We start from the raw sequence: 25,518 nt of genomic DNA on the forward strand, positions 1-25,518 counted from the left end.
TCATTGCACCCTTGGCCTTGCCCACTGGTGCTCAGACAGTCACACAGGTGAAGAGGAGAGAGATGGGCCTGTCATGAGAGATTCATCCGAAGTTGAATTACACAGGACACCTTCATGTGCCTATCTGGATTTAAATGTTTTTCTACATAAACATGCATGGCTTTGATCATTATCATACATCTTGCGCTGCTTTTAAAAGATGCAATGTTAAGTTATAACTCTAAAAAGGATCCCCCATTCTGTTTCATCTTGCTGTTTGCTGTCATACTGTTGTGCTGTTTTGAAAGCATCCTGGACTGCTTTTGCACCCATTTTTGTTATATTTAACTGCTGGTCTTTTGTATATCAAGCACTACATGGACGTCTTTGATCGTTTTGATGTGCTTCCGGCGATGTGTGCCATGTTTTCAGAGTGGTACAAGCCAAATTTTTAAAAACACATCTCATTCAGCTGCTACCACTGACTGGGAAAAACACATGCAGTCCTATGTGTAAACAAACATGGAAGATGTGAGATGTGAAGACCAAAGTCTCTGCTTTGGCCTGTTGAAGCACCCAACATCACTGTGGTTTGTATTACGTTTGTATATTCAGAACATTTCAGCATGGATTGTTTGTGAAACAGTATGATTCATGATTTGCAAAGAACCTGTTATTGAAAGATGGGGCAGTTAAAATTGGACTATTGGACAAAAAAACCATAAGTAACCAATTTTATTCAATTTTATTTTTTTTTAAATGTCATGACTGTTTGATAGTTTATGGTGTGCTTGAGTGAACAGTTTGATACAGTTTGATATATTCAGATACAACATATGTTATGTGTTAACCCTGAAATATAGTTTTATAAAGTTGTGTGGAGTTTGTTAATTTTCTTCAGATTGGGTTTGAAAAATGGCTATATTGGAAGGGCTGCATGATGATAGCCAATCACAACAGTGGGCATTTACACTGAAGTCTTTAAAGGCCAGACAGCTTAAAACCAAGCGTTTCAGACAGAGGGCCAGAGACAGGGTGGAAAATTATTATATAAAACTAAATTATGACTGTTTGGTGCAAAAAAACAAAAAACAAAAAAAAACTTTACAAACATTATAAGTGGACCTCAGGGAAGATAATATAATTACAAAAAAAGAGTATGTCATGACCCCTTTAATAAAAGCCACTCCAGGGTAATTTCCCCGGATTGTTGCATTCCAAGTCTATGCCTCATTCATTTCGATACAAGGAGATGAATTAATACTTTTCTCTGCAGTGTGTTCAAAATACAGAATACAGTATGTTGTTCCTTTTCAGTCAGTGTGTATGTATGTGTGTGTGTGTGTGTGTGTCTGCAAAAGTTTTACACAATGGTCATGAAAAATGTATGCATGCAAAGTGGTAGTTATGGAGAGCTTGGTCATTTAAGTCTGTTAGGAAAATATTAAACCGGTCAAACACCATTTCTTATTGAGTTCTATTAACCTCCATTACCTCCTTTAACAGACAGCCACTGACCTTGTTTATTAAAAGACATGAAAGGTCAAAACTTCAAAGGATCATTTAAACTAAATGTCTGTGCACAGTTCACAGTTCTCACAGATCGAACAAGCTCCTCATTTCACAGACTTGGGACTTCACTGGAAAGCTGAGATTGAAGTAATATCTCACTTTGAAAGGTGTCTTTGGGGAGGTGTGCCTACAGTGTGTGTGGATTTAAAGGTTTTTTTAGAACGCCATGCCTTGGGAAGAGAACATTGGGCATGCGATTCTTATTTAATTAGAAAACTGTTAGAACACAATAAACATGTTGGGGTGTTAACTGAATTGTACAAACAAAAGACAGAGCGGGTCTGGCCAAGATGAAATGCTCTGAAGAGTAATTAATATACAAATACAGTACATACTTTATGGGGCGTGATAAACCATTGTAGCAGTTAAGAAGCAAACTAATCACATTTGTAAACACACTCCAAACACAAACCATATGGAGGTCTGCACTGGAATTTTTAAAGCACGCCAGCCCATAGTGTTATACTAGTCCAGATGTTATTAGTGGAACCAAAGAAGGTTCACAAAGGCTCCTCATGTCCAAAGAAGAAAAATTATTTGTACTTCATATGTGGACAGAACTTAGAGGCCGTTCAGACCAAAAGGGTTATTGCATTAAAAAAAAACAAAAAACGATGCAACGCAATGAACGGAACAGAATGCAGGTGTCCAGAGACATATTTTTACAAAAAGTTTTAGAAGTTCTTTTTACTTGACACTGTAGTGCTCCTGTGCAGTGCAACAGTCAAAGACATCTGTCTTGTGGATGTTCAAATAGAAAAACAATAAATAAAAAAAACATTATCAGATGGAGGCAAAAACGTGTTCGGTGTGAACGGCCCCATATTGTGGTAAAATGTCCTTTAGATAAATGACAACCACAAAGCCTAGATGTCATGTGTGTTTTATGTTAAGATACATCATCCTATCCCAGTTCAATGTGCGAAGATGACTACATATAAGGAAGCCACTCGTGAAAAGTTAAAAAATTATGGGCCATATTCACTAAACAGTTGTGCCACTTTTGCGCATGGTATTTCAGCACAAAAACCTGTCTTATTCAATAAACTGCAATCTAGGTGCAATCATCACTGCGACATGTCTTGAGTATTTAAATTAAGCCATTGTCATTCCTTTATGTGCAAACATACCTCCGTTCTATGCTTAATTCACAAAAATTGCATGCCGCAATTTACATCGCGCTATTACCGCCAGATGAAAGCAGATGGTAAAACTGATTTTCTTTAAAAGAGATGTTTGTGTACATTTTCTATTGATTTTATTAGCAGCAGTTCATCAAAAAATTATCAAATGATGGAGAAGAGTGTTATAACCTGGCATATATCCTGTGTGAAATTAAGCACACTTTTGCATGTTAAAGAGATGATTCAGGTGTCTGGATTACAGTAGTCAGTGATGCTGTTCAGTCCTGCCAAAGTGTGTCAGATAACCGTAGTCTGCTACATCACAGAGAAGTGTTTCTTATTGATTGAGCGAAGGAAATCACACTTGAATTGGGCACATCACAGTAATTACTACCAGTGGGTCTTTTGAACAGGAACAAAAGTTATTGCCTTCAGAGAAAACAACCATTGAATCTATTTAATTGGAAGTGACTTCCATTTAAAACATGGTCTATGAAGATAAACTACTGTAGTTGACAGAGCTGTAGTTGCATAAACATGAAAAGCACTTTATCTCCCTTCGCATGATTTCAAAAGTCTTAATCTACTGGGAGGAAAGAGACCGCTTGAAATCTATTTCAAAATCTTGCATGCTAGAGCACTTTATGAACATACAAGAGAATACCCCTTACAACTGACATGAATGGACCTTGACAGGGTCAGAGTAAAAACCCACGAGGATTAGTTTAGAAATATGTAAAGTCAATATTTATTAGATAGATCTGACTGTCCAGTGGTTGACAATCTCAAGTTTTGTGCACCTAATAGGCTATATCATAAGTTTTCAGACATCTTATGTTGCCATTGCAACTTTGTGAACATTAAATGTAATAAATATAATAAAATTTAAAAGTTTTCACAGATGCTCCCTATTTCTTAGCTTTTTTTTTTAATAGGATTAATAATATTAGATCATTTATCTTATCTCCAGCTCAGGATCCTTCTGTTCCTTTTATATGTCCCACTGCTTTTAACCAGTTTGAGTCTGTTACTACTACTTTTCTGGCTGAAATAGTAGATGATTTGAATCCTTCAAACTGTCCAAATGGCATTATTCCATATAGGTTTCTCAAACAAGTTTTTTATACTATTGGGCCTAGTATCCTGACTATAATTAATAGTTGTCTTGTAACTGGGTCTGTGCCGAACAGTTTACATGAACTTTAGACCGATTTCGAAACTGCCTTTCTTTTCTAAGGTTCTTGAGAAAATTGTTCTCAAGTCAATTGAGTTTTTTAGATACACAAGCTGTTTTTTAAGTCTTCCAGTCTGGGTTTTGAATGCACCACAGCACAGAGTCTGCACTTTTAAAAGTTCTTAAGAAAATAAAAATGATCTGTTGATTCTGGAGGCTCTGTGATTCTTGCGTTATTGGACACCGGTGCAGCATTTGATACCACAGATCATGATATCCTTCTCTCCTGCCTCGAGCAATCAGTAGGAATACAAGGAACTGCTCTCAAATGGTTTAAATCTTACTTGTCCAATAGAAGTTTTTCAGTTAACTTTTGTCAAGTCTCCCCCCTCACTTTTGGGGTTCCCCAAGGGTCCATCCTTGGTCCCACTTTGTTTTCACTGTATATGATGCCATTAGGGTCCATTTTCAATAAACATAGCATCTCTTTTCGTTGTTATGTGGATGACATGCAAATTTATCTGCCACTGAGAAAAAATATTAAGAGTGCTGAAGAATCCTTACTGACCTGCTTGGATAATATTAAAGCATGGATGTCTATGAACTTTCTAAATCTAAATGAAAGTAAAATGGAAATGGATTTGGGGGCTCGGACATCTTCGATTCCTCAAACCTGGGCCCTTTCACCCCTTTTGTAAACCAGTTGTGAAGAACCTAGGTGTACTGTTTGAAAACACTCTTAAATTTGACAAACAGATTAACTCAGTTGTCAAATCTAGCTTTTTTCATTTAAGATTACTGGCCAAAGTTAAGCCTTTTCTTACTTTTATTGGTTTTGAGAAAGTGATTCACACCTTTGATTCCACATGTAGGAGTCAGTCAGTCATCATTGTCTCAAATGGTTCAGATTGCTGCTGCTAGGCTCCTGACGGGTACACGCAAGCGAGATCATATCTCCCGCATCTTGGTCTCCCTCTATTGGCTGCCGGTGCACTACAGAATCAATTTTAAGCTCTTATTATTTGTTTTTAAATCGCTGAATGGTTTAGCCCCATCTTTCCTTTCGAATCAACTTATTCTTCTTTTCCACCCACACTAAGGAGTGTATTGGGCAACGTGAGTTCTCCAGCGGGTGCGATCAGTGGCGAGGTCTTCGACTTTGTCCCAGGAGACATTGAGGGCTTTAAGGTCACTGATGAAAGTCCGGCACCAGGTCAGTCGTGGTCGGCCTCTACCATGCCGGCCTCCAGGTGGAACCCATAGAAATGCCTTCTTGGGGATGTGGCTGTCATCCATGCAGATAAAATGTCCGGCTAGTCATAGGCGATTGCATGCAATGATCGTACTGAGGCTTGGCAGCTTGCTTCATCGTAGGACCTCCTCGTTGGTAATATGGTCAAGGTATCGAATGTGCAGTATCCGTCTCAGGCAATGCTGGTGAAAGACGTTAACCTTCCAGGTAGTACTGGCCGACATTTTCCACGTTTCGGCGGGTAGGTCGCCATCGGGAGGATGATGGATGCATATAGGTGAAGCTTGATGTTAAGCAAGAGGGACGCAGACGACCATATATTACGCATTTGTTGGAAGACTGCCGAGGCCCTGCCAATCCGACATTTGACGTCTGTTTCTGTGCCTCCAACCTGTCCAATGTTGCTGCTGAGGTATGTGAACCTTTCAACCTCTTCGAGATCATGCCCATCGACCCTGATCTTTGGAACACTGGCTTGAACACCAACACGCATGACCTTGGACTTCTCAGCGCTAATCCGCAATCCGACTTTGGCCGCCTCTTGGTGCAGGCTTGATGTTTGCTCCTGCAGATAGTGCCAATCATCTGCAAGCAGGGCAATGTCATCCACAAAGTCAAGGCAGCTATGTCCATCCCAATTTATGCCCACACTTGGCCCCGTCAGGGCCTTCCTCATGATGAAGTCATGGGCCATGAGGAATAAGAAGGGTGACAAGATGCACTCCTGCCCAATGCCGACCTCGATGGCGAAGAATTCAATGTGGCCCGTGTCCATCTTAACGCAGCAGCTGGAATGTTGATACATGGACCGGAATGTCGCAATGAACTTTCTTGGGACGCCATACAGATGTAGGATGTTCCACAAGGATTCTCGATGGAGGCCTTTTTAAAGTTGATGAAATTGATTGACAGGGATCACTTGTACTCAACACATTGCTCAATGATGTTTCTCAATGTGAAAATTTGATCGCAGCATGACCGCCCTCGCCGAAAGTCTGTCTGTTCTTCTCGTAAGCGCTGGTTGGCTGCTACTTGAATTCGGCGTAGAAGGATTGCACAGAAGACTTTACCTGGTACCGTGAGCAGGGTCATGCCTCGCCAGTTCATGCACTCTGTAGCATTCCCCTTCTTCGGCAACTTGACAACGACACCTTTCTGCCAGTCTTCAGGGATGGTTTGCGCTCGCCAACACGCATTGAATAGATTCATTAGTTTGATCATCATGGTTGGGCCACCGTGTTTCAGGAGCTCCATCTGGATTTCGTCCAATCAGGCAGCCTTGTTTGACTTTTGTATTTTGATGGCCATTCGAACTTCTTGTGCTGTGATGTCGCTATCCTCCACCTGCAGCTCTTCTTGAGCTCCTTCTTGTCCAAAACTGTAAGTGTATTGCGGGTGCGGCTGATTTAGCGTCTCTCGGAAATGCTCGACCCATCATGCGTCCTTTTCTTCCTTGGTGAGGAACAGGTTACCGTTCTTGTTCTTGATTGGAACGGACGAGGTCCTCCAGGTACCCGAGAGGTCCTTGACAATCCGGTATAAGGCACGGATGACGTTTCAACCAGCAGCTTCTTTGGCTTCTCTACTCTTCTTCTCCAGCCAGTCTTTCTTATCATGCCTGCAACTGATCACCCTTCTGCTTCACCTTCCTTCTCTGCTCGATCAAGACCCATGACCTATCTTGTATCCACTCTTCATTTCGCTTCCCCCTCCGCCGACCAATCACTTCCTGCACGCAGGCTGCCACCGTCTCCTTGAAGCCATGCCATTGTGATTCCTCCTCCGCTGTATAAGCCAGGGCCTCGAACCAGTTTCGAAGCTGAAGGACAAAGGCAGCTTCAATGTCCCGGTTTTTAAGATTATCGATAGTGAACGGTCGGACAGTCCCGGGTCTTCTTCCATGGCGCCGCAGCTTGAGCTTAAGGTTTATCCGGACCAGGTAGTGGTCCGACCCCACATTGGCCGCATGGAATACTCTTGCGTCATGCAGGTCCATCCTACACCGCCAGCTAATGCACACATGGTCGATCTCGTTGAGTTTACGTCCGTCCAGTGAGCACCACGTCTTCTTATGGATGGACTTATGCTGGAAGAAGGTATTCCCGATGCAGAGGTCACTGTATTCGCAGAAGGAGACCATACGTTCCCAATTATCCGACAGTTGTTCTGAAGATGCAAAAGCGTTGATGATCTCTTCAAAGCCTTGGCATTCATGGCAGAACTGGGTGTTCATGACCCCGATGATGAGCTTGAGGTCATGTCTCTGTGTCTCATCCATCATGGCTTCATCCTAGAATTCATCCTTTTCGGCTCTGCCCGCTTCTTCAGTTGGGGCGTGAACCTGGATGGCAGTTGTTCGAACGTGGGCTTCGAATCTACTGCAGCTACATAATCACACAAGGCCTCTTAGGTCCTCTGAACAAAGAACTTTGATTGTTCCCAGGTCTAGGTTAAAGCAAAAGGGTGACAGGGCTTTTGCAGTAGCCGCCCCAAAACTCTGTAAAAAAAAAAAAATGTACCCTTGTACATAAGAAATGACCCTTCCATATATATTTTTAAATCACAGCTGAAAACTCATCTTTTTTCTGTAGCATTTGGTCCAACAGAGTTTAGTTAATTATTAGTATTTTACATGTTTTATTGTTGTTTGTTCATTGGTATTATCCTTATACAGTGTTTTACACTTGATTATTGTACAGTACATTGGTCATCAGTCTGTTTTTGTTTAATTGTGCTTTATAAATAATTTGACATTGACATCTAAACCTCAAATCTCTGATAGCACCTAGTTTGTTGGTTAACTGTTCTCTTAATCCAGTATTTTGCAGAAGTTTTAATATGTTGCACTATTATGTGAGTCATTAAAACAGTGCTAATAACTAAGGTGAGACATAAGGTGCTTTCACACTAGAACTTTTGGTATGCAATGGGTTTGTTTGGCGTCAAAGTTCGGATCATTTGGATGATGTGAACGCTGCTTTCCGAACTCAGGTGTGCACCCAACATCTGAAGCTTTAATACAGGTACTCAGAATAAATAACTGAAAATACTGCTCGAAATGTTGTGTTTGTTCAAATTTCAACTGCATTTTGAGGAAGTACACTTTTCCCACACATTTTTTGTCTTTTCTGACTTATTTGCAGTTTATTATCATGCAGTATCACACTGACATAGTGATTGATGTATGTCGTCATAAAATCTGAGAGCCTGCACTAAAAATTCAAACACAAGTGGTCACAGGAGAAGCATTTGAGCAACCAGGTGTAAACAGCAATGTGTCTCGCCTGATCACATGTGATCGGATCACCCGAGACTCATCTTAACACCAGGTGTAAAGGGGGTCAATGATTCAGAAACAATTAAACAGTCTGGTGCTATCAAAGAGACTTCAAACAAAAGTTGCAATGAATAATTAAAAATACCTCAGTTTGCACTGAAACAACCGAGACCATTTATGGCTGGATTCACTTCTATGCTTATAGTTTGGTCTTACAAAACCTCCTTGTATATGCACAGATATTCAAAAAGTATTAATGTGCAGTTCTTTTGTCCACAGGCAGATAAGACAGCCCTACTTTCTCAAAGCAGATGTAAACATGGTCCAAAAATCATCTAAACACAACCACTGTCCATTGAAATCATCTGTAGCACCAGCAGGGAAGGCCTTTCTTTCCTCGTTGAAGACATAAATGAGTGTCATGGACGCAAGAAAAGAAAGATTGAGTATATAGAAAAGAGTGTCCTTTGTGGACCTCTGATTGAAAATCCTGGCATTCCATTGTAATAACCTATAAAAACAAGACATCAAGCAATATTCATTCATCAGTGTGCCCAAACATCTCTTCATACCACCATTTATTGCACACTGTCCAATTTTACATACTTCCCTAAAGAGGAACTGTAGAGATTATAAGCTACATATAGTACAGCCATCTGTTTTCTTCACTAGCAAACTACAATATTGTAAACAAGAGACTGTAAGAACAGTGCTGGTTAATGACTGTACTGTTGTGCATTTGAGTTTCAGATATTTGTTCACATTGAATAAGATACTGTATCTTTAATAAATACAGTAGAGAAGAGTATCAAACAGTGCGCTTATCTCTAAAACAGATCAAAATGATGACCCAGTATCATGCATAAGTTCCTACTGAATTTACCTGATTACAACATGTATGTATGGCTTTTACAGCAGTGAACTGAAGAATCATTCACGTATTAGGCTTAAGGTGTTGGAGAGATAAGTACCTGTCTACAGGGGCGGACTGGAAAGAGGCGCTGTCCTTTTCTGCATATAGCAGCCGGCACGTTCGGCATAATGCAGCAGCCCATTTCAGCTTATCACCATTTTCAGCCCGTTCTGCCCCGTTTCTCGGCCAGCCCACCGGGAAAAGTCCCGGTTCTCCCTATGGCCAGTCCGCCCCTGCCTGTCTATTCCGAAGATGGCCTTGCGTGTCCTTGGCCAGTCAAACTTGTGTGTGACCAGAACTGTCTCATGACTCGAGTCCCCATCACAACCACAGCAGTTCCTCATTCTAAGAGTCACAACAGCACTGACCCTGACTCTGTGGGTGCAATCTCCTGTCTTTCCTCCTCTCTGTCTCTGCCAGGGCAGGACACATGATCTGATGCTGCACTAAGATGCCAATGCTAATGTTTGCAGTGAGGGCACAGGGGGTTCAGGAAGCCAGCGCCTCCTGCTGTCACAAAGCATACCAATAGCTCGCCACCTCATCTGACTCTCAATCCCTCCTTTGTCCGGCCACCTCCAGCTAGAGCTCTGTCCTGCAGACTGCACAGCACAACCCACAGTCAGTGATAGCCATCAGTACCAGGCATGACAGAGAACAGTGTTCCATATGCATGCATGCAGTGAGAAAGTGACTGCAACAAGGACTCAATCATGACTGGATGAGAGGGGAGATAAGGGGTTTCAGGTGTGGCATCTGTGTTTGGCGATAGATATGAGCTTTAATGTAGTGGTATATCGATTAATCACCCGTCAGCTTACCAGTCTGATTTATCAGCCAATATCTGGCATTTAGAGATCAGCAGTGGCTGATTGGTTTTTTTAAGGGGCCTTAAAGGAATATTCTGGGTTTGATACAAGTTAAGCTCAATCAACAGGATTTGTGGAATAATATTGATTACCGCAAAAAAAAATTGCATCTCCTTTTCTTTAAAAAAAAAGCACAAATCTGGGTTACAGGGAGGCACTTACAATGGATGTGAATGGGACCAATCCGTAAACTTTAAAATACTCACTTTTACAAAAGTATAGCCACAAGACATAAACAATATGTGTGTTAACATGATTTTAGTGTGATAAAATTGCTTACTAACCTTTTCGTTGTTTCTAAGTTATAGCCCATTTTACAACTTCGTTGCCATGATGATGTAATGTCAACAAACCCTGAAACCCTAAAATCACTGAAAAAATGACTGAATTCATGATTTAAACAACTTTACAGCTCAAATAATAGATACATCGTAATGCATGAGTTTTAACAGAAGAATTAATTTAAGTGTTTTTAGGGGGCCTGGGTAGCTCAGCAAGTAAAGATGCTGACTACCACACCTGGAGTCGCAAGTTCGAATCCAGGGCATGCTGAGTGAATCCAATCAGGCTTCCTAAGCAACCAATTGGCCTGGTTGCTAGGGTGGGTAGTCACGTTGGGTTAACCTCCTCGTGGTTGCTATAATGTGGTTCTCGCTCTCGGTGGGGTGCATGGTGAGTTGTGCATGGATGCCACGGAGAATAGCGTGATCCTCCACACACGCTAGGTCTCCGCGGTAATGCGCTCAACAAGCCACGTGATAAGATGCGCGGACTGACGGTCTCAGATGCGGAGGCGACTGAGATTCGTCCTCCACCACCTGATTGAGGCGAGTCACTACGCCACCACAAGGACCTACAGCACATTGGGAATGGGGCATGCCAAATTGGGGAGAAAATGGGAGAAAAAAAAAGTGCTTTTATAAAATTATAAGTTTCACATTTCTACCTTTAAACCATCAAAAAATTGGCCACATTCACTTCAATTGTAAGTGCTTCACTGTAACTTTGATTTTTGCTTTTTTTTTTTTTTTTTTTAATAGGAGGGATGATTCTAAATTATTTTTTGTTGTAATCAACATTATGCCACAAATGCTGTCGATTGAGCTTAACTTGTATTGAACCTGGAATATTCCTTTAACTTCTGAGGACATGTTTTCTGTTTTAGAATATTTGAGTGAATTTTGAATAAATTGTTTTGATTTGAAGTAAAGTTTTACATGTGTATACTGTATACTGCCATTATATCCATCAGCAACCCTCCTCTCTAGATATCGTAATCGGCATCAGCCATTGAAAAACCTATATCTTGTTTCACCCTAAACTAAAGCTGGGAACTGAGAACTGGTTCTTGTTCATTTTAATCATAGAACTGTATGATTTCCATGACTTTTGGTTTCATTGCCAGTTACTGAACATGCAATTTTCCACAGATAGAGATGGAACACCGTATTAAAATACTCTGACAGTGTTTCCAGCAGCACAATTCAGCCACAGCGCTGCACAGGTAAATGAATCTATGAAAAATATTTGAATGCACCACACTTATCAAATAAGTACCTTAGAAATGAGATTTCACATTGGCTCTGACCTTGAGAAGAATAACATTTACGAATTTAGTGATCCAATCATTATATGACATCATCAACTCCAGAGCACATCCAAGGAAGAATCAAGAGCAGAATAAAGGTTTGAGGTCTTGATTGTATGATTGTCTGTCATTGTGCACTACCAAAATGAGGGAGCCAAGGAGCAGAAGATGTCTTTTGTGAAGGCTTTCAATCCAGAAATGACATCTTGTGGTCAGGAAGATATAGCCTCAGCTAAGTGTGGGTGGTGCCCTGCAGTGCAGTTTGTGAGCCTAGTAATCTGTTGAAGGTGACCTGATAGATGGAGGTGGGGTGTCCTCTACCAGCATCAGAAATGGGACAAGGTGGAATGGATGAAAAATATCTTCTAATCAGAGCCTTCCTCTCTGCCAGTCACGTGAGCTGGCAGTCTGTCATACTTGTCTTGCAGAGCTCTGATAGCAGCAAAGATTATTAAGATTATTAAGATTATTGCCTTATAATTATAAGGCAATCAAGAAGGCTGGGACCAATTGCAATATCTTCAATCACAAAGAAGCTATGATAAAGACACATATTTAGCATATGATCAGGTTGAGTTCTCCCTCTGCCTGAAAAAAAGAAGTGTGATCTTTTCAGCTTGTGAGAAATTGCCTACAAAAACGTTTTATATTATGGTGATGAAGTGATTATTTTTGGATGTGCAGTGTTTTTCTTCAGCTGTCTGAAGTCTTGATGCCTAATGAATTTAAACATATAGCTTTTGGGTTGCTGGTTACAAGATAACATAAATTACAGATGCTAACATTGTCGCTGGTAGTTACCGTATAATATTTTCTTCTGGCTGTGAGGTTGGGGGCAATTACAACACTAACTTGGTCGACAGTAAAAAAGTACTTAAATATTGATCTGTTTCTCACTCACACTTATTATATTGCTTCAGAAGACATTGATTTAACCACTGGAGTCATATGGATTACTTTTATGCTGCCTTTATATGCTTGTGGAGCTTCAAAGTTTTGGTACCCATTCACTTTCGCATTGTATGGACCAACAGAGCTGAGAAATTATTCTAAAAATCTTCTCTTATGTTCAGCAGAAGAAAGACAGTCATACACATCCAGGATGGCATGAGGTTGAGTAAACGGTGAGACAATTCTATTTTTGGGTGAAATATACCTTTAAGATACCCCAAGATTTACTACAGTAGCATTTGCCATTGTCTGAGTTTCATCAGTGATATAGCATATAAAATATTACTTTTTATGTAATTCTATCCCTGTGCAATAACTTTTTAATGAAAAAATCTAGATTTGTTTAAAGCCTTAAAAGTAATCATATATAACCCCATTTTATTCTATAATTTCAAGTTAAATATCAATAAATTACTACATAAGGTGTAGGCCTACCAGTCATAAGCATACATACACCTTAAGAAGCATGACAATTTGTATGACAATTGCTTATCATAATAATATCAATTATTTATGAAAAAGTATTGTCAGCCAAATTTCATAATCGTGACAGCCCTATCTGCAATGGAGTCTGAGTTCTTAATGAGCTGTGGTGTGAACAACAAGGAGTCTGAGACCACAATAATGTGAAGAGGACCAAAAAAGAAACTGGGTCCTCTTTGAAGTCCACTTACATTGTGAACACCAAAAGCACTGAGGTCATTTGCGGCTGGTTACCTTTCTGGTTCACTTTAACCCAACTGGGTTTGGTTCACTTAAAATGTACTATATGTGAAACAACCCTAACGTCCTATAGAAAATGAATTGCTGTCTCCGGAGGATAATGACCTGATGTACTGTATCAAATATGATTTTAAAAAATCATATTAATATTAAATTGTATTTATTTATTAGATTTTGTCTATAGGTTCAAAAAACAGCTCCATTTAATCTGACTATTCCATCTGACTGTTACTTCATATGTCAGGCTTTATAAGATTAAAATAATGATGTAGTCTTCTACATTAAAATGCTATTAATTGTACCGTTACGTTGGCAAAGATATACATGTTTCTTACTGTAAATGTTTGCTGTATATAATTTCTTATGTGTTTATATGGAAGTCACTGAGTGTCACAGCCGCTGTGATTGTATACTTTAGGACAAAAGCTGCAAATTGTGAATTGTTCACTTTCTGAAAGACACAAATAAAAACTAGCACAATTTCCTGCAAATACACAGCATGTTTAATAATTTATTTTCCAAATTCTCATCCTCATTTCAGTGCTTACAGTCCCTACATTTCTTTTTTTGCAGATCATGTGGCCTAAACTTGTCAAACAAGTGTTTTAAAAAACACTATGTCCACAAGGCTTTAAACTCAGAATTCATAAGAACCAACCACACTAAAGGCAATATCATAAATCCCTCAGTCCCTAAGTGATGGCGATGTAAGTCAAATGCAACAGTAAAGGCGGGTCTGAGAATCAAGTTACAAAGACATTATGCTCTGTGGATTTCTCCCACCCTCACAGCCTGCAGGGCACATAAATATGTAATAATGCTCACAGAACCTCACTGCTATCTTTATCAGAAAGAGATTAATTAAAATGAACCATGCTGAGCTGTTTGGCTCACACCATCCTTTAGGCCGCAGAAACATCCTAGTTTCATATCCCAAGGGTCTGAGCTGCGCATGATTGATTATTTAGTTGCTATGGAGTCTGAAGTCAACGTCAAGCTCACAAAGAGTTTGGAAAAAAGTTATACACCAAGTAATTGTGGTCATTTTAGTGCGGTTGTACTACACACATGGGATATCCTTATACATATCACCCCCAAATTATATTTATTAAAGGCAGGAAACCTTTTGAAAGCCATGTACAAATATGTAACTACATACTGTTGATCTCAAAGTACATTATTCTACAGTTAGAGTGGATAAGCCCAAAAACAGGATTCCCACATCCACCCTCTGCTGTCTGTTAGGATAACTGCAGTCTGGCTAAGCTGAAAACATATCAACGGACAGTTCACAGACAGTATGATGAATATTATACACAAAAATGGCAAGCTCCAATCAGATTTGGTGGCTTCTATGCAATTTTCATCAGTCAGGGTGCACAGGTTTTCATCAGTCTGTTCTTAAACTGCTACAAAGGGGCAACTGGCAGCATACTGTCTAGGGGGCATCAAACCACAAAGGAGCTTCAAACTGTAGTAGCTACACTGCAAATATATCTTGAATAAAGCTTATTTTTCTAATTCCACACTGAAAAAAAGTCATTTCGTGGTGAAGTAAATATAGCAGTAAAGATTAAGTACTTTCTACATTGATAACGTTAAAGTGTGAACTTGAAAATATTAGTAAATTCTACATTTGTACTCAATTCAAACAAGTACAAATGAATGCTCTAGCATTAAATAAATTAAGTAAATATTATTTATGATTGTTTGAAATCTTTACAATGTGGCATCATGTATCAGTCCTAATAGAGAAAACATTGTCATGTAAAAACACAGGTAAATGAATTAAGTACATTTTACTTAACTTTTCGAAGCTGGTATTCCCAGCTTGAATAATTAATGAGCTTGCATGGTTTCACTGTTTGCAAGTTGATTTACGTTTTTATTGTTTATTTTGTTGTTACGTTTGGTAACTTCTTGTTTTGTGAAGTCTGCAGTTCTTTTCTACCCAAAATTACCCATTCATTATAAAAAAATATATATCTGCTGATTATTAGCGTCATTGTGTTTTGTGCACCAAGTGTTGAGGTCTGTGTGTGCAGCTCTGGATCTTTATTCTGTTGCCATTAATGCAAGGTGATGATGCCTAACAGACTACATACCATGCAATAAGCTTCCCTGTGAATAGTGTCCATGTGTCATGTGGCTTTTTTTAAAACTTTACAATAGTAATAATAATTACATTATTATTATTATTATTTTTATCCATTTGGATGATTGACGTTTGGTTGGTGCATTGATATAAAGTTGTCATCTGTTATCATATTTGCATTGGGACAACACAGAAGAGTTGATAATGATCAGACAAAGTAGGTCTATGCTGCTTTACATAACATTACCAACTGATGAAGTGTATGACTATGACAATGGATCAGCGTAAACCAACACCAAGTGGGTCAACAAAAGAAGGCATATGCAAGGTAAGCAGCTTTACTGGAAAGATTTCTGTCCAATATCAAACTTTTTAAAGAAAGTTGAAATGAGAAGCAGAGTGGTGCTAAGCCCACCCCAACACAGAGTTCTCTACATTACTGTTAATTAAAACTTTGCTTCCTTTTACCAGGTCATTAAAAACAGAACAGAATGATTTATTAGTATGTAGTAATTAAGTATTCCTACTCATTTTTATTTAAAAGAAGAAGAAGAAGAAAATAAATTGGATTAATTAGCTCAATTCACTTGTTTCAATTCAATTCTATATTTTTTTTACTTAATGAGCTGTAATTTGCGATAAGTATTCAACAATGCATCAGTCAGTGTATACTGGATGAGAGTTTTTGTTTAATCTTTATATACAAGTCATCACAATATTATGAGGCATTTGTAACTACTACTTAAGAGATCTTAAATAAGATTTGCTGCCATTGCAGAACAAACCTGTCTCAGTGTAGTTTAAATCTGACTGTCATCATCTACAATTCTCAATCACCAACTTTCATATTCAGAAGCAGGGTCTTTGCAAACTTATCTCAGGCAAACCTAGCCACTTTGAAGCTGTCAGATGCTGATCATTTGACAGAGCTTTTAGTTGCCAAGTTTCCAGTATTCAATGAAACATTAAGCGTTCCATCCGAAACACCCATATATATCCCAATAAAGCCTGTCCTTTACAATTATTTTTATGTTAGAAAAGGCAAGTAAATATGTCCATTAAAGTGTGGAGTTTGTTCAAGTCTCAAATAATACTGAACTCATGATTCTCTCACTATCTCCATACCATCACCAGTTCATCCATTGGCTCAGAAATGGGTTTTACGTTTCCCATTACAAAGGAAGATAGAGAAGGTTTATTCCAACACTGCTATGCGAGCCGTTCTCTGTCTATTCAGCTTGCTAATACAGGAGGCAATACACAAAGCCAATGCAAAATAAACTAACAAATGGTGCTTTCATAGATTGAATCACCCTGGATTATGTGCATATTCAGCAAATTAAGAGTGCAAACAGCAATATCAATCAGCCCCCAATGAGAATAATTGGCAACATATCACTGCACAAAGCTTCAGTACATAATCACAAATAGATTAATGAGTTTCAGTTAATATTTGAGGCAATTAGTGTCCAGACTGCAATATTCTGAGGGACTGAAAGCAGAAAGATCAGAAAGTGAGCAGAAAGCATCTAACCACAGAAGTCACGTTTCAGAGTGAATAATATTTTCACTCATTTCAAGGACATCCTGAGGTATACATTGAAGCATTCACGCATGCACAAACTCTCGGTTTGTCTCTCTTTCTGAGAGAAACAGATCACAACAATAATAAAAAAAAAACTTTAAATGTGGTTTTATTTGTATTTACTCTAAATGGAGTGAAAGTATGTTAGGATCCATGGGTTGCTAATTAGTTATTGGCCAATCCTGGATTTTCAACAACCGATGCCAATGCCGATGTTTACTGTAGAGTGGCAGATGGCAGATATAATGCCAATATATATATTATACAATTTAATGATATCCAATGAGACGTATACTAGATTAACACTGATTTCACACAAGATTTACTCAATATTCACTCAAGCATATTAGAAAACAGAAACTGTGTTATATATTGACAAGGCAGCTGTTAAAATTTTGAACTGATACAATCGGCCAATCAGGCACATGCCAATGTCAATATTCTCAAAATGGCCAATTACTGTAAATGGCCTTTCCAATATATCGGTCTATTGCTGATACTAACAAAAATGGGAGAAATTCTGTAAATTGGCCAATCAAGTAATTATCAACCAATGCCGATAATCTCAAAATGGCCAAATATCAACCAATTAATTGTCCTGGCCGATATATCAATAGTGCAAAAATGGGAGCTATTCTGTGTTATTTATTGTCAAGGCTGCTGCTAGATTTTGAAAGTGACACACGAAACACCACTTCTGTAAATCAACCAATGCCGATTATCTCAAAATCAGCCTGGCTGATATATCTGTCTATCACTAGTGCTAACAAAAATTGGGTGCTGGTGTGATTATCTTTTAGGGGGTTGGCAGAATAAGTTAATAGGTACTTAAGTAATTTAGTTATGTTTATATGCTTATAATATAGGTGTGGCAGAATAAATCTATAGGTACTTTATTTTAATTTATATTAGCGGCCTAATATCTGTAGCCCAATATTTGTAGTTTTGGTGCTGCTGGCTGAATTTTTCAGATGGTCCATTACCACACCCACCACAGTTTTAGCACAATGTGAGGACTTTTCAGACAGTCCCTTACCCACTGTAGGGACAATTTCCAACAAATATCAAGGTTAAATTATTATAATGATCTTGAACGATTTCACAGTGACGCCATCGGACCAGCTTAAATACGGGATAAATCATTTCATCTTCAAATACGGGACTATCCCATATTTTACGGGATGGGTGGCAACCCTACTTGGGACTGCCATTCTGAAATGATGATGTCGAGAGGTTGGATTACATTCAGACTAGCACGGAAATGCATGGAGCTAGCGCATGTAACGCTACATAAAGAGACCTTGTCCAAAAATACGGATTTGTAGCATTGATGGATTTTTGTGATTGGAGAGCTAATAATTAACATCAGAGAAATGCAGCCTCTTACTTACGGTCGTTTATGTAAACCTGGAGATATTAACCCGATTAGACAATAGAGGTCACGGTTGCCCCAAACATTGCAAATGTACAGTTCTATCCTTCTAATTGTACTCATGAAAGAAAAGATCTCACGACCCAGCAGACAATGATCCGTGACCCACTTTTGGGTCATAACCTAGTGGTTGAGAAAACAAGTAGGTAGTAATACAACGGGAGTTAAAAAAAAAAAAAAGAAGCACAGAATAGAAAAACCTACTTGAACTTTCAGTTCCCTTTTCTTAACTGAAATAAAAAAAGTTTCCTTTTTTGCTTCAGTATACTGAGATGAGTAAGGGATACTTGAATCTATTGTAGCACATGGACAATAAAGTCCTCCAAACTTTTGTAAAGATGGCATTGAGGGGATGAAATTAAATGTCTATTCGTGGAGGGATTCAGGCCATTGAATCAATGTTAGACTCATTTCCTGTTGCATTTGGAACCTTGAGAGATTAAAAATACACCAGCAAATTAAGCAGACTCTGATCCTTGCTGGAAAGTATTCAGCTCTGCCACTTTTCAGCGCTCCGCACTTCCATGTTTTGTCTCTTAACTTCTGGATTGCATTGAAGCTACTGAGAAGAGTCGATCAAAATGGATTACGTGTGAGAACACAGCAAGTATTTTTAACACCACAGTCTACACCACCCCTTTATTACGTGAAAATGCTCGTTAGGTGTTTTGCTGTCATTTTAAATGTTCGTTTTTCTGGCACCCACGTAGATAAACTGGACCTGGAAGATCACATTCAGCCAGCTATGACACACTGCACTTTTTCATGATACAAGCATTAAATTGTTATATGCGTAATTGTGCTTTATTTTTAGGTTTCAACCTGTTAATAATATGTAAAATTGACAACTCTATAACCTGTAAATCCACTTCAGTAGCTAATTACACACTGACATCAACACCCACAGAAATCTATATAGAATACGCTAGACCAGAAGATCAAAGAAAACATTTTCAAGATGGCTGCACGCTAGTTTCTCTGGCGCAAAAAGTGAATAAAGTAGTAGTTATTGAAATACAACTGCTTACATTAAATTTTTCCATAGGGGTGAATTTCCAGAAGGTCACATTCCAAAAATAAAAATAAAATCTAAGGAAACAAATACATACATAAAGCAAGTAAAGCCTATGTTTAGGACTTTTATGATTTTTTTGGCATGGTCACATTATTTTCAGGACAAATAAACACATCGTACCACTCATTTAGTATGATGTATAAATACTTAATTATAAATAAATAATACATCTTTTTTTATGAGAATTTAGGGGGAAGATATGTTTAATTGTCATGAAAATTATGTCACAATTCAAAAAATCTTAATGGTCCTAAAAATAGGCTTTATTTTCTACATGCATAACATACTTTCTTATCTTTTCCTTTTGATTTTTGAATGAAGACCGGGACACTTTCCCAAATAGCACAATTTTGTTAATTTTCCACCAATCCACATTCATTTCACAACACATCCATGTAACATGTTAGTTAAATTCAGCTTTGTGTTCACTAATCAATATTGCTATTTATGCTGTAAAGCATCAGTCAGATGACTTTCAATAGAAAGTCACTATTACATCCTGGTTGTCTTTATTCAAACAGGCTCCACCCATGTAAAATCCTCAAACAGACTTTCATGTGATGTCATGTGATGTATTTTTGAATTTGTCAGCAAATACATTACAGTCATGCAGGTGAATGGGCAATCTGATTATCTTTCACACTTTCACCACAGTCTCAGAAAAAGCATGACTCAGGTATATAATGATCATCAAACGTCATCTATACAGTCTCAGAAGAACAGGGTTTTGTGCTGACCTCAATCAAAACAATAGATCATCTTCAGCTCAGTGCCAGATCGATCTCCAAATCAGCACTTTATGGTTTAAAATCCATACTGTCACTCCTGCGAGGTTTATTCCAGAGTTTCCTTCTATTCATCCTTAGGACATGTGTCCACACAGAGATATCATATGAGAAATCTTAAACACGTACACCACAGACAGATCTGACAAGAGATGAGTGCTCTTTACCAATGCAAACATCCTGGAGCAGAACAAGACAAGGCAAAAAAAATAAAAAAATACTATATAATATATCATTTCTATATTGAGACTATACTTTAATGGTAGTAAAATGGTCATAAAAGTCACAAAAGTGGATAATTAAATCTATAGTATATCATTTTATCAACTTTTTTAGCTGTATTATTAAGATGTATTCGACCACCCCCTCACAACTCCATAATATTAAGGCAGATGCTATTTGCACCCTGGTGCAAATAAAGGTAGATGCTATTTACACCCCAGTGCAAATATTGGCAAATATTATTAGCACCCCAACCCTGGTAAAAATAGTGGCTGATTCTATTTGCACCCATAGTTAAACACTAATTGTATACTGGCAATACTGCAGTGCGTTTATTGTATTTTGAGTCCCACAGACACACTACACCAACCTACACCCCTAAACCTAACCCTAACCTTCCTTTACAAAAAAATAAACCATGGTTTTACTACAGTAACCATAGCATCACCATGGATTTTTGTAGTAAAATCACAGTAACCACAAAATTAAACATGGTTACTATATAAACACCATATTACAGTACTAACACCATTGTTAATTGTATCAAATCTATGGTTTCTGCCCAATAAACATGGTTACTATAATATTAATAAAGTAAAACTACCTTTATATTAATTTTTATGTATTATTATAAGTAGTATTAAAGAAAATATTGAGAGAGGAGACAGGAAACACAAATGGGAAAAAGAGTGTGACAAAAGCGGAATCGAACCCGGGTTGAAAAGGCACCATGCCACTGAAGCGACACACAATGCAGTTTGTTGTAAATTTCTATGTTTCCAATAGACTATTGGGGTGCAAACAGCCCCGATGTGTGGCAGGTGTTATTTACACCTGGGTACAAATGGTCACTCAGTAATATTAATGTGTACTATTAACTCAAATCTATTCAACTGTAGCAAACACACCTGCATGTGAACTATTACCACAATAGTAGAAGGTCGAAATCATGCAGACATGTTGCTTGTAATTTAGACAACATTGTGGCAGTCACTGGTACATTCTGAGTCAGCTATGCTGAGTGTGTGCGTGCTGCACGAGCCTGTGATGCCTCGAAATGCTGTCTATATAGGCAGCTCACTACGTTTTGAGACACGGCCAACCTGAGATATTAACTGAAATGGGCGTGTCCACCTGTTCCATACACTTTGTACTTGATCACTTCTCTATAATGTGTCAAGAAAACAATAACTGTGATAAGCAGCGAAATTAAAACTTACCTTTGTTACTCATCGTACACTACACAATATTCGCTTTTGAACCAGGAGTGATGCTCTTTTACAACCATATTGTATAGCTCTTCTTGAAACGGCAATGCTGCCCTTAAGACATGTAAGTCACCTGACGCACTATAAGATCACAGCGAGATATAATCACAATAAAACACTTTCACTTACTCGATAAAGAAACTAGCTGCTTCCTTCGTAAATCCTTCTTCCCAGCCTGACGGTAGATCTAGGAGACATGGACAATTACACGTTTACAAAACTTTTACTGTTCTGCTTTTCCTCGAACATAATAGTTAAGAACTGAAATTTTGCAAGCTAAATAAAAGCGCATACCAGGACGAATCATATGTCCAGAATTAACAGGTTCACATGTACGGGGATGAAGCCAAGTAGTGGTGCTCGTCTCATCGCTGACAGGAAAACAAACCACCTGTTAGCGATACAAGCGGCTGGGAAACACTAAAACGGCAATAGAAAGAAATTCTATTTATTGCAATAAGGCACATATATTCTTACTCGATGAAAAAGACCCTGCCGTCTCTGCACACTCCATAAGACCAGTTCTCAGGTAAGGTGTCCCGCCGGAGCGGCGCCGCCATTATTCCCGTGTAAAGTCCTGTCTACCTCATATTCCCTCCTCGCAGTAACGAACAGCGCTTGGGCAAAAAGCGATTAAAGGGGAGGGCTGACTTTGTGCTGTGTGGATTGTGTTTACAGTCAGGAAGCTTGGCCGACAAAAAAGATAAATTCATTATTTGAAGAGAGCGGGGCTAGTTGTCACAAGGGCTGTATTTAACTTAAGTGCTTTATTGGCATGACAAAATTATTTCGTATTGACAAAGCAACAACATAGCAAAACAGAATACGAAAAACAGAAATGACCAGGCAAGTATCAATTATAGAGCTAGTCAGAGTAGCGCCATATTTAATTTCTTACAGGACTTTGTTAAAGAAATAGTTCACCCAAAAACGAAAATTCTCTCATCATTTACTCACCCCAATGGCATCCCAGATGTTATTGACTTTCTATCTTCTGCAGAACACAAACGAATAGTTTTAGAAGAATATCTCAGCTTTGTAGGTCCCTACAATGCAAGTGAATGGTGACCAAAACTTTGAAGCTCCAAAAAGCACATAAAGGCAGTGAAAAAGTAATCCACAAGACAGTGTTTCCCAACCACTGTGCCGCAGCACTCTTGTGTGCCGTGAAAGATTGTCAGGAGTGCCGTGGAAAATTATCAAATTCCACAAAATAAATAAATGCATGGAAAAAAAATAATAATTTCAGGGATCCAAACTCCTCACCTTTCGGAGAAATTCGCCATTTTGAAACCATAATCAGTCACTTTTGTAATTGTGAAGAGCAAAAAATGTTATTTATTTATTTATTTATTTTGCATAGCCGAATTTCAAACATTACAAGTAAACATGCTACTAAGATGGACAGAAAACATGGACAAGTTCTTGAAAAGGAACAATATTGACGATGGTTAGCCTATGTTGGATAGTGGTGTGCCGTAGAATTTTTTAGTCGTAAAAGAAAAAGGTTGGGAAACACTGCTTTAGTTGATGCCACAGGTTTACAGCATGATGTCAGCCCAATGATAACAGTGCTTCTATGTCACAGAAGTTTAAACTGTCCCGACACCTTGCGAAGTCCTAAACCGCGACTACAGTGGGTTGTATCCCGCACACTGGCAAAAACAGCATGCGTTATTCCCGTCTCGCATGCCCGCAGTGAGAAGTGTCTTACTTCAGAATCGCATTAAAACAGCCTTGTGTTGAATCACTTCAGAAGACACGGATTAAACCACTGGAGTCTCGTGGATTACTTTTATGCTGTGTTTATATGCTTTTTGGAGCTTCAAAGGTCTGGTCACCATTCACTTGCATTGTATGGAACCACAGAGCTGAGATATTCTTCTAAAAATCTTTGTTTGTGTTCAGCAGAAGAAAGTAAAACACGAGATAATTCATAATCATGAGATAATTTTCATTATTGGGTGAACTATCCCTTTAAAGTCTGTTATAAGGTTTTGAGTCAAAAGTCTAATTATACAAATGTGTGTTTTCACCAGCAGTTGTGTGTGTCATTTTAAAAAACCTATTTCAATCTACAAACCACCCTAGCAGACATTTGGGTAAGGGTCAGCTATAATGAAGGTAGATTTTAACTGAAAGATTGAGCTATGTTCTCAGGAAGAGGATATTCTTCATGAATGTCTGAAATGGGGCATGTTGTTACACCTATGCAATTTATTACCGGTTATTACAATATTTGTTGGCCAATAAAATGCTTTGATATTTTTGTGTGCTACCTTTAACATGTTTGCTATTTCATGACTTTAGTGTATCATAATTGTTTTACTGTTTAAATGTTGCTATTAAAATAGGCTGCACTGTGACAATTTACCCCATAGTGTTGGGAATATTACTTCTGAAATGTGATCTTGTAGTGATAAAAAATTACAGGATTGAAGTTGTAATCTGTAATGTAATTACACTTTTAAGGTAATCTGATATGATTACTGTTGGATTACTTTTGATCTAACACAGGCAAAAATAAAAAATTCATGCATGGCATTATCAGAGGTGTTATGTGTTTAAGAAACTCATTTCAGCCAAGGAAAAACTGGAGCTACAAGTTGAAAAGTTAAGTGAACTTACTGCCGGTGAAACTCACCACGGTGAGTTTGCTTCACTGCATTAGTGAAAACAAGAAAAGAGTCATCTCAGACATTACACGAATGCCACTGCATCTAAAATCAGGAAAGCCTGTTTGCATAATCTATGATGCTCAACAATGTAATCATGTAAATCGTAGTGTTGAGCATACATTTTATCAAGAGCGGAGGACTGAACAATCACCAGTTTAAGAATGGATTTGAGTCAGAGCAAAGGAATCTGGTCAAGTTTGAAGGCTGATTGTGTTCTCACACATCCTGGAAAACCTGGAATTTTGCAATGCAGTTTTCCAGTCATGGAAAAGTCATGGAAAATGAGAAAAATACCTAACTGTCCTGAAAAGTAATTATTTGTCCTGGAAAATATTTTAGTGTAATAAAACTGTTTGACTGTGTCACTAAAAAGGTTTTTGTTACATGTACAAAAACATGGTAATGATCGAGACTCGGGATAGGTGTCAAATACACAAATACGTATCATTTTGTCACTGTTAGCTGCTGCTCATTGTGAAACAACATTACTGGTTTACTGTTATAAACAAAGCCCTGTTATGTGCATTCTCTGCTCATCTGCTGTCATCTCTGCTTTGGTCTGACTAAATAGTTTAAGTATTGATACAGTGCAAAATATGATTTGTTTTTACTTAACACTACAGCCATCAAGTCGATGGATGTAATGTTTAGTAAAAACAAAACATCTGAGTTGTAATCTTTAGATAATGAATTGTAAACTTTAGATAATGACGACAGTCAGAACACTACTAAAGGTGGAAACGCATCATCACAGTCTGTGAAAAGGGTCCATTAAACCACAAAAGGCTACGATTTAATTAAATATAGAATCTGCATGTGCCGCACGCTTCAAAATGAATAAGTAAAGCTGGCCGCTCATACACTGAAAACACTGCATTGTGATCATCACGTGTGCCCTGTGTTTGTGTTTAGTAGAAGAAGTGTGCAGAACATACAGGCTATATTTATTTAATTAA

The 25,518-nt window shown here is 38.4% G+C and overlaps 1 protein-coding gene across 7 annotated transcripts in view; it reads right to left on the reverse strand.

The window, feature by feature from the left end:
* LOC127456524 (pleckstrin homology domain-containing family A member 7-like) overlaps positions 1-22,521 on the reverse strand; it is a 139,572-nt gene extending 117,051 nt beyond the window's left edge. For 6 of the 7 annotated variants that reach the window (XM_051725070.1, XM_051725063.1, XM_051725067.1 and 3 more), the window contains exons 1-3: positions 22,362-22,520; positions 22,179-22,255; positions 22,014-22,071 (exon numbers count right to left, since the gene is read on the reverse strand). In XM_051725070.1, coding sequence (XP_051581030.1) covers positions 22,014-22,071; positions 22,179-22,255; positions 22,362-22,444 — 218 coding nt within the window. In that variant the 5' untranslated portion in view covers positions 22,445-22,520. Of the gene's footprint in view, positions 1-22,013; positions 22,072-22,178; positions 22,256-22,361 lie in introns of all 7 variants that reach the window. The other variant, XM_051725068.1, reaches the window with a different exon arrangement.
* Between the last annotated feature and the right edge of the window lie 2,997 nt (positions 22,522-25,518).

Source organism: Myxocyprinus asiaticus, chromosome 18, assembly GCF_019703515.2.
Source record: "Myxocyprinus asiaticus isolate MX2 ecotype Aquarium Trade chromosome 18, UBuf_Myxa_2, whole genome shotgun sequence".
NCBI classification, from domain to species: Eukaryota; Metazoa; Chordata; class Actinopteri; order Cypriniformes; family Catostomidae; genus Myxocyprinus; species Myxocyprinus asiaticus.